The sequence below is a fragment of the Cinclus cinclus genome, chromosome 3 (assembly GCF_963662255.1).
Source record: "Cinclus cinclus chromosome 3, bCinCin1.1, whole genome shotgun sequence".
Classification (NCBI taxonomy): Eukaryota; Metazoa; Chordata; class Aves; order Passeriformes; family Cinclidae; genus Cinclus; species Cinclus cinclus.
This window is the reverse complement of record NC_085048.1, coordinates 59,989,246-60,006,707: the sequence shown is the minus strand read 5'-3', so window position 1 is coordinate 60,006,707 and position 17,462 is coordinate 59,989,246. Positions and strand designations below refer to the sequence as shown.

The following is a 17,462-nucleotide window of genomic DNA, read 5'->3' as shown; positions in this document are numbered from 1 at the left end:
AGACCTGCTCTCTCAGCATAAGGTTGTGGTGAAGGCACTCACACACTCCCTTCTGCTAAGGCTGGAGACCTCAGTGAAGCAGTGCAGAGTCTCTAAATGCTGCATTTGGCAAGTTCATCTTGGCTTAATAGCTTAGCATCCTGCTCAGCTCCTTGATTTTAACAGTACACTTTGAAAAAGCATTGACCAGTAAAGTGTAGTCTACTCTAGACATTTAGTGCAGAGACTTGCCAGCAGAAAGAAAAAACTGCACACATATCAAAACCCACACACCCAAAGTGTAGGAGGAAGAAAGAGAAGAGGAAGGAAAGCAAAAAAAGCTGAGAAGGCTTGTCTTGTTCAGCAGAGGGAGAAACTGAGTTTTGTAAAAAAGAAGTCTCAAATCCTACTGATGCTAGTGCATTATTTATATCATGAAGAAGCATATGAAAGAAGTGCCTTATATAAGTTAATTATTATTAGACCACAACATTTACATGTATCTCAGAACATTTGTCAATACAGGAATTTTAATAAAACTCTCACTAAAAACTAATTACCTGTAAAAATGTTACATGTCTTACACAAAAAAGGTACAGCTACTCCACATTCCAATTTTCTCCACTAAATAGTCTCTCCTTTCAACTTTGATATTCTCCTTGGGAATAAGAATTCTTTCTTCAGTTTTTCCTCAAATAAAGTCATCTGACAGATTTCACAGACACTATCAAACCATAAAGACTCAAAAATTATGCTATCACATAACACCTTTATATATTTAGGTTCACAATTCCTTCCAGGATCTGGAAATTAAGACCAAGTCCCCAAGCTGGGGAGAAAAATCACCATTCAGAAGACTAGCAAGTGTCAGTGGGTCTCTAGGAACTGACATAGAGAGACAGATTATGTGGACAGATTCCATAGTGATAGCTTGGGGATTTTTTTTTTTTTTTTGAGGCTGAAACTGATGCAAGAACAGTACTCCCTGCAGCAGCAACATCCTTGGATAGCTGCTACCCAGTGCTACTTTCAGCAAATTACAAAGAAGTTGCTGGTAGCTTACACCAGTCCGCTCTCTTCCTATCTTCACCTGATACGAGTTTATGTAAAGAGAAATAACCAACACATGGCGTTTGTCAGAGTTCATTCTTTACTAAATGAAAGCATGCAGGGCTGGGGCCCAACCACATGGAAAAGCATGCTTGCTTCTAACATAACTTGGAGCACCTAGAAAAGACTAGTTTGCATAATATTAATGTTCCTATACTTCTGCAATATATGTTTTGCTGATCACTAGCAAATGAAAGCTCAGAATTGGCATGATCACCAAAAGACTGAGTTTTTCCTCTTTTCTGTAGTAGTTCAGGTGAAATCTGGTACATGAATAAATGATAAAGAAACCTTAAAATCTGCTGCAAAAAAAGATGAAGGCAATAATATTGACACTACTAAAGAATGACTGTCAAGAGTAATCATCACACTTGCAGACAAATGCTGATATACACAGATGCTGTACATCAAAGGGAAATGTCTTACTCAAATTGTGTTCCTAGATGTCTTATCTCCATGCACCTATATAGAAGCACTCTTCAAATCAGAAAAATTTACTTCTGAGATGTCCAAGAAAGCTGTGGGGTAAGCTCTTGCCCCTAGGTGTATCACCTATAGGCTATAAAAGGGGTGGAATATGCTACTCTCCCCTCTGTTCCTTTCAGCCAAAGGGTCCCCATTTCTTTCTGAAGCACTGGAGAAGACAGTAAGAGATGGCTTAGGAATTTATAAGTAACAACTTTCCAAAAGCACTTACAGGACTCTCTTCAACTTTCTTGAAATGTTTCCCTACATGCACACATACTGTGGACACTCCTAAGTGGCCCTCAACAATCAGTAAACATGGAGAACGGCTCAGGAATCAGGCCTGCCATCCTCAAGGTCTTAGAGCATCACAGAGGACCAACTAAAGACATGCCAGTTATTAAAAGGGTAATCTCAGCTCCACTGAACAGTTCTGTGGATCTCAGCATCTGACAATCTTCATACAAGAAGCCACTTATGTGGCCTAGCTCTGGTTGAATAAACCCTAATTAAACCATCAAGTATTTTGCAGGTGATTAAAAGCCACTTTCCTACAGCTTTAGTTTTCCATAACTGAAACTGATAATCCTCTGATCTCTCCTTAGGTATCACAAAAAAGGTGAAGAGCCCTTGGAAGAAGCTGATATTTAGTCAATATAATTTGATATAGCACACCTAATATCTAAGTATTCAAGTCTTCTCAAATGTACACAAATAGAAATGCCACACCACACAACTAAGAAATCGGTCAGCCTTCAAATGAAGCATTGCATCTCCTTGCTCCCCAAGGTAACATCAAACAAGTACACTGAGATTAAATTCAAGGATAAACTCCTAAAAGGCAGCCGATTCTCCCTTTTGTAGACTGCGAGGGACTTGCTCACTCCTACTGTCCCAGGAGAAAAAACAAGACAAAAGGGCTATGTCAGGAACAGACAACAGAGGGAACCATTACTGAATGTTTTAAGAGGATTCCACTAAGGGCAGATTCAAACTCACTACAGAAACAGATCATTACTGGTGGGGCCTGGGGGATGGGAGGAGAAGCCTAGTATGTATTTAAAGATCTGATAATAGTTGAATGTGAAAAAATTCCACCACAACAGAAAAGTCTTCAGCTTGGAAGTGGAAGGTCACTATCTTTACCAAATGAATATTGAATTAAATAGAAGAAGTGACATATTTCCTATTTTCCAGGGAATCCAAAGCTATAGACAGCAGAGCTAAGATAAGGCACTGAGGTATTTCCCTGCCCTTGCTAAAATTCTTTATTTGATCTCCTGGCCAACTAATTTGTTTCTGGCACACTCTTTCCTCATATTAATGCATGCCTCTGAGGGAGCAATAGATCCGTTCTACTGCTGAAGGACAAAAGCCCAAAAAAGCACAACGTTCAGATGGTAAAACTAATTTAAGTACCCAGAAAGACCTAGGTTAACTCTGCCATCAAAAATAATGACCTCCAACTGTAAGAAATACACCTTGAAATCTACTTAGAGACAGAAGCCATGCTGAAGCAGTGAGTACCAAAAGTAAGCCCGATCAGATCAAGGGAAGTTCATGACAACCAAAGCTGCAAGGAGAAGTGTTATGCTCTCGAAAAGGGCTTTAAAAGAGACAGACAGCACAGAGCAATGGCACGAAACACAAGAAAAGTCAAGGTGACTCAGGTGAATAGCTCACAGGAATGAACATACCTCTCCAGTTTTACAGCTGCCTTATTTACCTGCATGGAAACAAAGCCTTAAGCATACTCAGACATTACACTAAACTTAAGTTCTTTGGATAACAGTCTCTGATAGATACATTAAAAAAAAAAAATCCAAACAACTAAGCAAGTATATAGACAAATAGCTTAAAAATCAAGTGTTTTTCTCCAGGAAGAAAGATGAAGGGCTAAAAGCCTACTCACAGTAATTACAGAGCTGCATTCACAGTGCTGTTTAAGACAGATAAAGTGTGTACATTAGCAAATAACTGAAGCAGCTGCCATAGCCATGATATTTTATGGCTACACTTTCTTCTTGGTAGATCATTACCTTAGCATTGTGGTCCAGGGCATTTCTTCCACTTCTGAAGGAAGGCCCTCTTTTCTACAGTACAACATAAACATCCTTAAAGAAATCCTCTAGGAAAAGCAAAAGTGAAGATGGGCTAGGTTTTAAAGAATAACCAACCTTATGGACTTAGATACTAGAATGTTCCTGAAGAAAAATACTTGAAAGCAACATGACCTCCAGAAGCAGCTGGCAAGGAAGCTGTAGTAATGCTGTCCTAGGAACCCATTTGTCCCTCAGCCATTCCTGTCTTCTCACTTTCTTCCAGAAGAAACCATCATCTAACACCTCCACTACCGACCCCCCCTGCCCCCTTCATAACTCTGCACAGGAGCTGGGCTTTGCCTGCTCACAAACACAAAGCTCAGACACACCCACTGGACACTCCTTGTTTTCAGCAGGAAATAAATCTAAACTACCGGTGGACAAACTGAGATACTGCCATGAAGAGCAGAGCCATTAGTTTTTTGTTCTTTTCCTGTTTCAAATCCCATCTCCTTACCTGTAAGGTCATTCACAACCAAACTGTACTAGGGGCTGCATTGCTTGTGCACAGTGCAGGCACAGGATTTCCATCCATCATCTCCTGATTCAGCTCCAAAAAATCCATCTCTGAAGTATGGAATGGTGTTTTAGAAAGATACATAATTTAGACTTGAGTAAAGAATACTCAGTCATAGGGTGAGGGGAGGGAAACACATCTGTTGTTGTCCTAACTGCTTCAAGGATTTTTTTAAATTAAAGTTTGTTTAGTTTCACCTTTCAGACACTAAAAATACTATATAATTTATTCAATGGAGATCTCTCAGGCTTCTGTTCTTGTTACTCACACCTGAACAGGTAAATGGCAATCAAGTCACTTCTTTATATCCTTGTCTTCTCTTAAGCGGATTCCAATTCTTAATGGTTTCTTATTGAAACAGAGATGAGCTATTTCAGACAGTTTTCTAAGTAGCAATCACAGCAATGCCAGAAAGAGAAGAAAGACTCCCTGTTCCCCTTTGATGTTGTCTAGTGTCATCTAGACAACCCAGGACCAGGCTACAAAAATTAAACAAGGTTTTTATCCTTCCAGTTTGGGAAAAGCACTCTATTTTTGCTTGGAAACAGAAGAGAGGGGTTTCCCTAGTTGTGTTTGTTGGTTTTTTGGTTTTTTTTCAGCTTATCACTTTCAGTTACAAATGCCCATGATCCTACTTTAAGTGAAGTGCTCAGTGAACAAAAAAATAAAAAAAAATCAGGAAGGAAACTACATGTTGCAGTAAGCCCCCTGCTGTGGTGCAGGGGACCCTGCAACACACCTGTGCCACATGGCACTGTAAATGTGCAAGCTAGCAGAAATGCTCACAGGAGGGTTGACAATATTGTCACCATTAGCAAGTTAAAACATTCTTTATACTGTCAGTGCTGAACTAGACCACTACCTCAATGAAATAAGAAGTAAAATGAAAACAAAGGTAGTGCAGAGTCCTGGGGAAGAACAACCCTGGGTACCAGGACAGGCTGGAGGCTGAGCTGCTGGGAAGCAGCTCTGCAGAGAAGGACCTGGGGGTCCTGGTGGACAACAAGCTGTCCATGAGCCAGCAGTGTGTCCTGGTGGCCAAGAACACCAATGGCATCCTGGGGTGCTTTAGGAAGAACATTGCCAAGGTCAAGGGAGGTGATCCTGCCCCTTTGCTCGGCCCTGATGAGGCCTCATCTGGAGAGCTGTGTCCAGTTCTGGGACTATCAGAACATGAGAGACATGGAACCCTTGGAAGAGATCCAAAGGAGGGCTGATGAATGGACTGGAGCATCTCTCTTATGAAGAAAGGCTGAGGGAGCTGGGCCTGTTCAGCCTTGAGAAGAGATGACCGAAGGGACCTCATCAATTTCTATGAATATCTGAAAGGGAGGGTGTCAAGAGGATGGGTCCAGGTTCTGCTCAGTGGTGCCAAGTAATAGAAGAAGAGGCAACAGAAAGTGATGCACAGGAAATTCCACCTGAGCATCAGGAAGAACTTCTTTACTGTGTGAATGACCATGCAGTGGAACAGGTTGCCCAGAGAGGTTGTGGAGTTTTCCTCACTGGAGATAGTCAACAACCATCTGGACACAATGCTGTGCCACATGCTCTAGAATGACCCTGCTTGAGTTGGGAGGTCAGACCAGATGACCCACTATGGTGCCTTCCAACCTGATCCATTCTGCAATTCTGTGAACCGGACAAGGAAAAAAAGCATACCAACACTAAATTGTGGAAAATTATTTCAATACTCAGATTTTGCCTGAGGGTATGGGTGCAGATGAAGGAGAGAAGTGATCACAGTATTACACCAGTTTAACAACTTCCTGCCTAAATCTTTGCATTCCACTGGGTCATCCACAAAAAAGCTCAAGACAACTCTGTAACTGGAATTGATAAAACCACTGTCATATGTTGGATGGATTTTTTTTAAATATGTGAATGTGATTAATTTCAAAGCAAGCAAGTCAGCTGTTTCCAGCACTGTAGAGAAGCCATTGCCTCATACTTTGCTTAAATGAGAGTTGATCACAAATTCCTGTTAGCAGTCTGAATGAAATATTGTGACTGAGATGGTAGAAGGGAAAGAGTTGCTTTCAAATCACGAGCAGCAACAGAGGATTTTGTAGTGCCATTACCTGTAACAGGAACTAGAAGTAACAATTGTAATTGTAACTCCCATGGGGAACCTACTTGCATATTTTATATGATAATTTAGCATACTGGTTTAACAAGACAAACTGGACCCAGTTGAGTACAAGTGACTTACACTTCCTGTGATGATACTTCTGCTTTACTATACACACAGAATCATCTGAGAATGGAAATGCTGTTACAGGAATTTAATAACATGCATTTGAGAATTTCCACATAAGCAGAATACTGCACTCTTACTAGAAGCACTATATTTATTTTCTTCAATCTTAGCATTTCTTGCTGCTCACAGCAATTCAGGGAGGGGGAGTGGGAGTGGGGTATGCAAATTCAGCAATGACAATTAGCCTTTCCAGCACATCATTGCAAGAAGCCTGAAAGATATAAAGCAAAATTTTGAGAATAGGTTCCTTAGCATTCTCCTTATGCATGTTCATCAGCTAATGTCTACGTACCAAGTAACTTGAGTTGCCTCAGCTCCTGGACAACAAATTAAGTGTTTTCACAAACTACTTATTCATCCTATTTATACATAAGTCCCATAGCTTTTGGAAGGGAAAGGGTTTTTCACACATAGGAGTCCATTTATCTTACTTTTCTTCTGTGAGAGAAACTATCCCAGGTGATTTCACTCTTACCACTGGATAAAACAATACAAACATGAGAGGTTTCTGTTAAGTGCATACTGTCACTATCCATTGGGCCTTGCTGGTCTGCCCACAACATAACTGAAGACACAAAACAGGTGGATTCTCTAGGATCAACAGGAATAAATGGAAAAATCTGTAATTCACAAAAATGTAAACTCTCAGGATACTTATTTTATCCCAAACTAAGAAGATCTGTACAGTCATCTTCATAGAGAACTAGACTTGACAGTGATTAGAGAATCAGTGTCAAGAAAAGGGAACAAACTCCTCTACAAGTGCAATTTACAAAAATAGTTCTTGTACCAAACTATATCTTAAATATAGGGAAGCCACATCTACTTCCTTACGTCAATGTAGCTGTGATCCACTTCCACCCTGAAACAGACAGTACTCCAATTTATTTTCATTTATACATTCCTAATACTAGCTTTCTATTCTGCAGAGAGGGAAATGAAAAAAAAAAAACCTGAGTTCTAGAAGGAACAGAGGAGAAACCATACAAACTAAAATATGCAGTATACTAAAATTTATAGCATTTCTATCCTATGTTCAAGGCTACATATCCTATGTTTACAGCTACAGCTGTAAACACAGGCTGTAAACAGCTGGACTACATTATGGCTAGTTGTACATACAGTCTGATTACAGACCACTAAAGAAATTACTGTACAGAGTGCATTTTTTTAACTTTTCAACAAGAAGAACTAGCTTGGGCCAATATAGTTGTAACAAAATCTAAACAATTCAGATAAACACTATCATTAAAAGGGAGCTGATGCTTGTTCACAACTTTTAAGGAGTTTCAGGTTAGATAAATGAAAAAACCACCACAAGTTGTGGTTCAGAATACGGGAAGAGAGATAATTTCTGTTAAAACAGCAGTCTCTGAACCTGAAACACAAGCAAAATAATGCAAATACATCTGAAATGAGAAAAGTACTAGTCTTGACCACCACAAAGAAACCCACACCAAACCAGCTGGAGGAGACAACTCAGAATGAATTTTACATTAATTATTTTATCTCCATACATACTTTAATTATGAAGGCTCCAAACGCCACCAAGATAATAACCTCTTGGTTAACTGCAATAAGAAGCACTATCTAAAAGTGTGAAACAAAATATTCTCTATTGCTACAGCCTCAGTATCAAAGAAATACTGTAAGTGAAAAACACGTGATGCATTTTACATCAAAAATTACGATCTTTTTGTTCACTTGGTTTAACTGACAAAATTTATATTCATTTCAGTGCCATTATTACCAGTATTATTCCAATACCAAGAATCTTCTGGTAACTTATTTTAAGATTATATATATATATATATTTGCAACTCTAACAAATAGAAACAGCATAAGTGCTGATATACTTACTCACTGGCTGTTCTAAATGACAGTCTAAAATTAGCACCTCGCATTGCTGCTCTGAGGAACAGTGGATTGATGGAGAAGAAAGATTACTCATTCCCTCTACTCTCTATATCCAAGGGCTACCAGGTCAAGACCAGATGACATTCATACAAAAGCCAAGCCAAACCTCCATCCTTGGCAACTAAGGCTTCCTTAAATGGTATTTTCTTAAATACTTTTTATAAAGCTTTTTAGACGTTGAAGCACAAATGTTATGAGCAGATGCAACATTAAATTTTCCTATCTGCTTATTTTCTTCTGAGTAAATAGTCACCTTGAGTCAAATTTTTCTCTCATTTTGTATTTAATTAGCTTCACTGCTTCCTCTGATTGCTTCAACGTCCCCAGCACCTTCTCAGATAGCTCTTTAAAAGAGCAGCTGCAAACTTTACCAAGGCAGCCATTGATGGGACACTACTGAGGCAAAGAATGAGCTGGAGAGTGTAAAACACCAAGGGTCAGGTGGAATTCTCTTCTCCTTAGGAAGTATCTCTGTGCCCCTTTTCTGCTGTCACATCTATGGCCAACCCAGGCAGGATACAATATCAAAGTGTTGCTGTTGTTACTGAGTCTTTCTCACTGAAGAAAAGGAAGGAAAAGAAACTGTTTTTCATTATTGCCTTATAATTAATTTTCGGGAGACTATTTACTGAACAACAACAACAAAAACCTCCTTAGGAAAATAGACAGGGAACAGAACAATATTTGAGTCGATGTTTACTTAACACCAAGAAGTTATGGTTTCCAGAGCGGGAAACCAAAAAGTCTCTTGTTTGACTGGAAAGCAAAAAGGGATGGGGGAAGAAGAAGAGTTGTTTGAGTGGGCATTTATCTTCCTGAGTAATGGTTATGCAGGATGGAGTTCTGATTTCCTGGAGATGGCTGAACACCTGACTGTCCATGGAAAGCATCAAATTAATTCCTTATTTTGCTTTTCTTGCATGTGAAGCTTTTGTTTTACCTATTATGCTGTCTTTATCTTCAGCCAAGAGTTTGCCCATCTTCACCCTTCTGGTTCTCTCCCCCACTCCTTAGAGGGGGTAATAAGTGCTGAGTGGGTTGAGCTGTCTACCAGAGTTAAACCACAACACTGGTTTAATTGGTCTCCTCAAAACAGAAAAGGAAAAAGCACCACACTCACATTTCAATTCAGACAGATCTATTTTTTTTAATAAAGCTGGTACTGAAAGACTACACAACAACCTGGTTTGTTTTTTTTTTTTTAAACTTACTGTTAGAAGAATGGAAGGTATTTGAAGATTTAAAGCATCTTCTGACTTACTGAATTGGGGAGTGGGGGTGTTGTGCAACCATGTGTATGTTAGAGTGAAAATGTTTATAGAAAGCTATTTCTTCAATACAATAGCAGTAAGAAAAAATTCTAAAGCTTCCTGTTTATTTAGAATTGCTTTTATAAAGATTTCTTGTAATAAACTTGCAATCCCACCGTGTTACTGCAGAATATAATAGATACCATCAAATGTCAGCATTTAGGAACACTTGCTATTTCTTACTCAGTCTACCAGACTAATCTATCTACAAACATTTTAGTTTCCACTACTGTGCCACCTCCAGCATCTATTCCCCTTACACTGAGACATAATTTGTCTTTCTTTTTTAACTCTCCATAGCCTGGATGTAAGTTTTGTTTAAGATTAAAAACTTTGTATATTGACCTAGTCGGTCATTAAAGCACTTGAACAGGCTGTCACTTGCTTGCAACTGTGCATCTGAACTCAAGCCAAAGTGCCTCAGCAAACTCGTGTTGAAAAACATAAATGTTATCTCAACCAAATTCAGAGTAATATATCTAGGAAGAAGGGCCATACCCACAAAGTAGGAGATTGCATTCTTACTGAAAGTGGCCCAAAGAGACATATCAGTATGCAGGGGATGAGTGACTCAGCCTGACCTCCTGATGCAGTATTACTGGAACCAATGTAATACTTCACTCTGTCAGGTGTTTCTACACCAATGCAGCAACCTCAAACCCATTTGACACCATGCAATCAATGCACACAGGAGCAATGCACGCGCTTCACAGGCATGTCATGAGACCAAAGTCATTGCAGAAGAAAACCTGCTTTTTTTCCTGAGAGCATGAAAACAGGCTCTTGCACCACACAGACACAATGAACGGACAGAATTTCTTAATTAAGAAGACAATTAGCCATAGAATTTTTGCAAGGAGAAAATGCCTGCACTAGAGAGCTCTCTGATCTGGGAGAAAAGCCTAACAGCCTGAAGTGGAAGCCAGAACTGCTTCCACGCTGCTTAGTATACAAATTAAAATCCCATTAGCAATAAGCCACTAGAAAAAAGCTATCAGATATATGTCAGAAGCTGAGTAAACCAGTCTTCTAATCAAGATCTACAATTTTCTAGAAAATGCATATAACCAAATAGCAGTAACTGAATTCAATTAAACAAAAAAATACTTCAGAAAATGAAAATAACTTTTGACATTAAATCCTGACCACACAACAGAATGGTTCCTTCTATGAAATAAAACATGAAAACTGAAGACCCAAGGACATCAGCCTGATGGGATCTGCCCCCACTGCATCCTGCATGGCCTTGACTGCATCCAGGTGCACACTGTCCTCCTCTCCCCCTCTCCATCAGTAATACAGTTTTACTGTAATGCACTACAGTACAGTGGTTCTCCCAGCTATCTCACATGGCATTTGAAGGATAACTGAGAGGAACAGGACATTTCTAAGAGTAGGGCACTGATGCAAATGTGACAAGCTGTTTTCATGAAGTTACTCTTTTCCAAAATCCATGAAAAACCCTGCAATCTGCATGTATTACAGAGACAGTATACTGTTGATCTTGTGTAAACTACAGTGTAAAGTGACCATATTTTCAAGCTTTTCACTCCTCTAGAAATACAACTTCCAGGACTAGATTGCCAGAGGAATTCCCTATTATTCAGAATGTAACAGATACCTTTATTTTAACCTTTCCCTCTATGCAGGCAAGACCTTTATTCTTCCCTTCTCCAAGCACAAGCACCTTGTATTAAGCACAGAACAAGCTCTGACAGATACATTTATCACCATTCAAAGTATTCTATTTCATAATTCTTCCTAGATCAAACTAAGTTTTGTTTCTCCTCTGAGAAAAAGTACTCTCCAATTTGGCAGCAAGTAGCTGGTGCAAATATCTCAAGCCTCCTCAGATGCAAAGTCTTGCTAGAAACACTACAGCAGGGAAAAAAAATGGGGCAAGGGTAACAGCACAGAAGAGAAGGGGTTCCCCACTCTGTGCTCAAATTACTGCAATTTTTACTGAGGGAAAATTAACCCATAATCAATACCTTTGTCTCAGTCTGACATGAAAAACTCATGAGACATTTCAAGAGTTCTGCATTTAGCCTTACATATTAACCAGGTATCCATTTAAAAAAAAACAAACCCAAACATTGAGACAGTCAGAGTGAGGTTTGGAGTCCTCTAGTGAGAACATATGATCACAGAGTAACAATCCTGGCATTGTCCAGCTGACTATAAGGAAGCCCACATCAAACACTATATAGTCAATGAACAGTTACATTCATTGTCATACAAGAATGTCCCATGTAGTTTTCAAAATATCTCACTTCATGTCGAAGTCCTGTGGTGCAATTAAGAAAACTAATAACTGATATTTAACTGACCTACAAACCAGATGTATCCCGCCAGCTGTTACCATAAGTAAAGCATTTACTTTCCAACACAAAGACCTTTGCATGCTGCTGTTGGGAAAAAGGCAGATTTTATTCTTCTGTTGACCTATGGACTTAGAAATGTTTAACTTCCTACATGTGAGATATGCACCAGTCTGTAGACCATAATAAACAGCTTGTGTTTAGGATAATGTGTCCTCAGATATCTAACCTGAAACTAAACAGTTGCTGCTTAATGAACTGGTGCATCAGGCAAAAAGTTATGAATAGAGGGACAAAAAGACTCTTTCAGCAAACCCAAGTCAGCCTCTTCTTCAACTCACAATGCATGAATTTGCTTCATCTTTTTTAATCCAAATACTACTCTTACTCAAATTCTGAGAAAGAAATATATCCCTTCACTCTGGCTGCTGATGTATAGATCACCTAATCAGACATCAAAAAAAGAAAGCTCTGGTTCCTTAATAAGGTTAGCATAGTAAAACAAGTAGCTTGAAGATATATTTGCTGAGTGCACTTACAGAGACTGAAGTAGTCACAGATTTATATCACTGTAGACTGGAAAGAATAAAAATGCTCCATTCCTGAAAGTGTTAAAACTACTAAATTTTCCAGCAGTGACAATATCTGAGCAGTCACACACATCATTAATATTCAACAAAAGCGTTCCCTAATGAAAACACAATTACTTTAATTAGTACTTTCATGAAGGTTCACAAATACAGTACAGCAAGCAATTACGTCAATAAAACTTTCCATGCCCACAGTGCCCGAAAAACCACAAGACATACCTGATTACTGCTTTTGGCAGCAGAGTTGCTCTGAGCTGTATTTGAAGAAAGGGAATCAAAAAACGCTTGGTCAGCTAATGAGTTACCACAGCTAATGCCATCTTTTGCACCTTCAGTTATAATCTGAAATGGAAAAGGTTGAGAAAGATTTTTCATGCTTCAATTAACTAAATTATGCTTTATCATATATAATCACCCTAACACTCACACTGATAGACTTTAAGATGTTTGCATACAACTTTTTAAAATTCAAATTCAATTGAATTTTTTACAAGAATCTGACATGATACTCTGGAGGAGTTACTTCCACACCAGATGGAACTAGTTTGCTTTACAACTACAACATGCAAGACAGTTGTGGCAGTGGACACCTACCTATAAATTCCTTAGAGATTAAAGGTTTGTCAATATAAGTGCCTGGAGACTGGGAACTCAGTGCTCAAAGGGTAGATTTGGGATTGTAAGTTTAGAGAGCCAAAAGCTACCAGACCATGAACTAACCAACTGAAGTAAAAACACAAGGTCACGTGAGCCAGCATGATCCTGCTTTCCCTTCCCCTCCTCCCCCTTTTGTTTTTTTTTTTTTTTTTAATAAACACAGCACTGGTGAAGGAAGAGAAGCACATGCCTTAAGAAGCTGCAGGAATTACAGCCAAGGTCTTCACCCACCTAACCAGCAAGCTGCATACATGCAGACACTGGGCCATCCAAGAGTGAATGAGATTCCAGTCTTTGCACTGAGATCCCATTCCATCCCCAAAACAATACCACTGGTCTTTAAACAAAAATCAGAACAACACAAACTGAAGAGATAACAGAGGGTCTCAGTGAGAAGAAAACTCAGTGAGAAGACTGAGTAGTCCCTGGATTTGGTAACCCACAGCCTGAGCCCCAGAAATGTGCTCCATTCCAGATTTATGAGCATGTGGCAAGTCTGCCACAGCAACACCAGTGTAAACTTGCATTACTCATTTCACTTCCATAGCTCTATCTTCAGACAGAAAAAAAAAAAAAAAAACAATTATTGGACTGAGACCCCCAAATTCCAAAGCAGATTCAAAACTCATGTTCTGCAGATCAGCTGTATTTACTATAGGCAGCTTCCTGCTGCATTTCTTGGAAAACCACTAAGAAGCTCAGGAGCTTTTGACAGCATGCTTGCACTGATTAACAAAGCCAGCTACAATTGCTACCATGAGATTATATATTCCAAGCTTTCTGTTTGAGCATTTCAGTCTGGTCAGCAAACCAGAGGATGGCCTTTTCAGTAGTTCTGCTTTCTTAGTGCAGAGCAGTGTAGTCACTTACCTCAACATAATCTGTTGGAACAAGTCCTCTCTCGCCTTGGCTGTTCTTTCCTTCTAACCAGCCTCCACCAACATCCTAAAAGAAGTATCATAGAAATAATTTTGCTAGAGAGATTGCATGACACGCTTCAAACAGCTCAGCAGGAAGCACTGTCTTACTGTCAAATGTTCAAAACACAGTTATGACTGCAAAACTGAACAAACTCGCTCAAAGCTGCTGAAGCAGCATACTCATTTAAACACAATGCAGACCATGCTGGTTTTACACAGCTATTCTCGTCTTCAGATTTTAACAAGCATGAAGAGGAAAAATGGTTGATTTTTCAGCACTTTTGATCATTTATGAAACCACAGTCAACTGTCAGCCAACAGCTATTAGTATGTCAGTTTCAATGAATTAATTTTAATCAATAGACTATAAAGAAACAAGACTCAATTAAGCTGTTGGTGATATCTGTAAAACCTCTGCCTCATTTACTGAAGGTGCAGAGATGTGGATGAGTGGTAGCTACCACCCACGGAAATATTAAGGCTATTCTCAAGATTAAAAGAGCCACATGCCATGTAAGGTCTGGATTCAGTCTTTCTGCTTCATGTTTTTTTCAGAGGCAGTCTTATGCTATTAGTTTAGGAAGAACTAACAACAGTTCAGCTCTGATCTCAGTGGGACATCCTGATATTGTCAGTGTATGTAGAATATGTATTTAAAAATCCCTAAGGAAGCTCTGTAGACCTTTGCAGTTAAGCAAAGTTAATTCCAGGACAACATTATCTGGAATAAGCCAGCTCTGTTTTAAATCAAGGTGTTTAGGGAACACATAGCTACATGCCAAACTAGTTCACAGATAAAAATTGGAGACAACATGCACTAGACAGAAATTACTGAATTTTAGGTTCTATTAATTTGCTTTCTAATTGATGCATTTGTTTAGTCACTATTTTGTTCTTTCACTACAAACTTTCATGTAATTCTGCACTTTACAGGCACATCAATAAGAAGAAGCCTGCTTATGCATTCAAGATTTTATTCAGTGAAGATCAAGCAGTTAGTGAAATAACAACTTGCATTTATTTTTTCTTACATATCTAAAAGCTTAATACTCAAGAACACAAAAATAATTAGACATCTCAGATTATAAATTCAACTATCTTGTTTAAACTGCAAGAGCAGTGACGTCTTGAGCCAGAAGTCATCTTAGTACTCCTACACTTGAAAGCAATCATTAGTGGACTCGCATGACTTAAGCTATTGCCATCTAAACTCATCATATCAAAAAAGATCAAGAACCTTAGTGGCAATTGATCACAGACAGCACTGAAAGTGGTAATCTATTAATTTATATTTAGTCTTACTTTTGTGAAATGACATTAAGCTCCCAAATTCATTCAAAATGTTACCCCTACCATAGCACAGCACACTATTCAAGAGGGTGTTTGCTCTATTAAATATCTGCTTCAAGTATTTAAGATCAGTGGAACTAAAAATATCAGGATTACACATGACTAGGATCTTTAAAGAATTAAGTTTATTCTGCAGAATCCATGTGTTTTATACAGACAAATAAGACCTGGCTTCATGATCAGGTGATTTTTCTTTGTATTTGTTTTAAAAGGCAAGTCTATTCACTAAGCTATATCACTACACAAAAATCAAAGCAGAATCAACAAACACCTTGTTACCAAGGGTAAGAATTATACAGGACAATTAAAGTACACTGAAATTCAAAATGTGGACATAAATCAAATGTCAGTGTCGAAAAGTCCTATTCATTTAACAACTCCCTGACAGCATTGTGATAGTATTGTCACCATTTCTTCCCTATACCTTGTCCATATTTCTTTAATTATGAAAGAACACAAAAATTCAGTAAAAAAATGTTTGTTGTGAGTTCTTTACCAAACTTGGAGAAGTCATTGATTAAGAAACTCATAACCTAATAGTGAGCTGGTTGTCACATTTAAATGTAAGTGACAAGCACCTGAAAGATTATAGACACACTAAATGTGCAATATTAGGTACACAAAAATAGACAAGGCATTCAGATGTAAAGGCTATCACCACCATTAGTTCCTTCCTTTTAATTGTCCCTCAGCTCTGTTTAGAGGAAAACAGAGCTGAGCACATTCTTAAATGTGTGGGCACAGTTTGAGAAGGCCCCATCCTCCAAAACATTGTGCTTGTTTCCACAAGATTATTAAAAATTCTTCATATTTTGTTTTTTGCTAATTCTTCAGGGAAGGGTAGCCAGGGGCTTTCAGATGTCACCAGCACCATTTTCCTTCATATCTTGGTAGAAGTAGGCCAGAAAAGTGCCCTGAAACCAATTCCATCTCAGTTTTCTTACCGGGTTGGTGATTGTGATAATCTCCCCTTCACTGACTGTCAGCTCATTGTTTCCAGGCTCAGCAGCAAAATCATACATAACACGAGCCTGTATGTGGAAAAGAATGTAATAGTGAGGCTTACAGCTTATGTAGAAAATTTCATTAAGGAAGTATCAGCACAAATTAACCTTAACTTACAGAAATAGTACAGGGGTAAGGCTGAATGTAAAAAGAGCAACTCAGCACATAGGAAGCTGACATTTCCTAGATTTGAACTGCAAACTCAACAGTAACAACTTTAAAAGATAAAAATCTCACATGGAGCTTGTTGGAGACAATTTACCACAAGGATTTAAGACTGGTTGTTCTTTGTCATGTCCAGAATTATATGTACCATGTTTTCCAGGGGAAGGAGGAATGGTTTCTAACTTTAGCAAACAAATCTTTTTTTATTTTTTTTTTAATACAAGACATATTCCAACTCCAATTTGGGTAAAGGCAAGTAGTTCATAGAGGAAGCAATTCAGAAAAAGAAAAGCAAGTAACTGCAGATGTAAGTAACCACTGCTGTGCATAAATTATTATATCTGGGATTGAGGGGGGGCTGGGGGGGGAACAAAATCAACCTAATTTTTAATTGTTTAGATACACAAAGGCTTTGCTGTGCACTGACTCTGCTATTATACTATATAAAGAAATGTTTGAAACATTTGGTTTTACTAATAACATTGTTCAGTGTGCAGCAATGAGTTCCTTTTTGTACTTGGAGGATGAGGGGAAGAAAAAAACTAAACAAAATGTAATATTTTCTGTCAAAAGAGACAATAAAATAATTTCTGTGAAATTATATGAGCTATGTAATAGGAAAAAAATACCAAAAGGCAGACATTCACCATCAAGTTTTGCCTGTCTCAAAACTGCAGGTTGTTATGATCCTCACCCAGACAGCTTCTTACACAAAACCAGAGGAAAACAGAACTCCCCACCCCACATTCTATATTTCACAAGTATCATGTAGAAATACTTCTGTCTGGTCAAAA

At 38.6% G+C, this 17,462-nt stretch overlaps 1 protein-coding gene across 1 annotated transcript in view; it reads right to left on the bottom strand.

The window, feature by feature from the left end:
* Positions 1 to 16,526, bottom strand: part of SNX9 (sorting nexin 9) — a 41,643-nt gene extending 25,117 nt beyond the window's left edge. Inside the window, exons 1-3 of the mRNA XM_062488877.1 lie at positions 16,443 to 16,526; positions 14,099 to 14,173; positions 12,791 to 12,913 (exon numbers count right to left, since the gene is read on the bottom strand). Coding sequence (XP_062344861.1) covers positions 12,791 to 12,913; positions 14,099 to 14,173; positions 16,443 to 16,520 — 276 coding nt within the window. The 5' untranslated portion in view covers positions 16,521 to 16,526. The remainder of the gene's footprint in view (positions 1 to 12,790; positions 12,914 to 14,098; positions 14,174 to 16,442) is intronic.
* Positions 16,527 to 17,462: the final 936 nt, after the last annotated feature.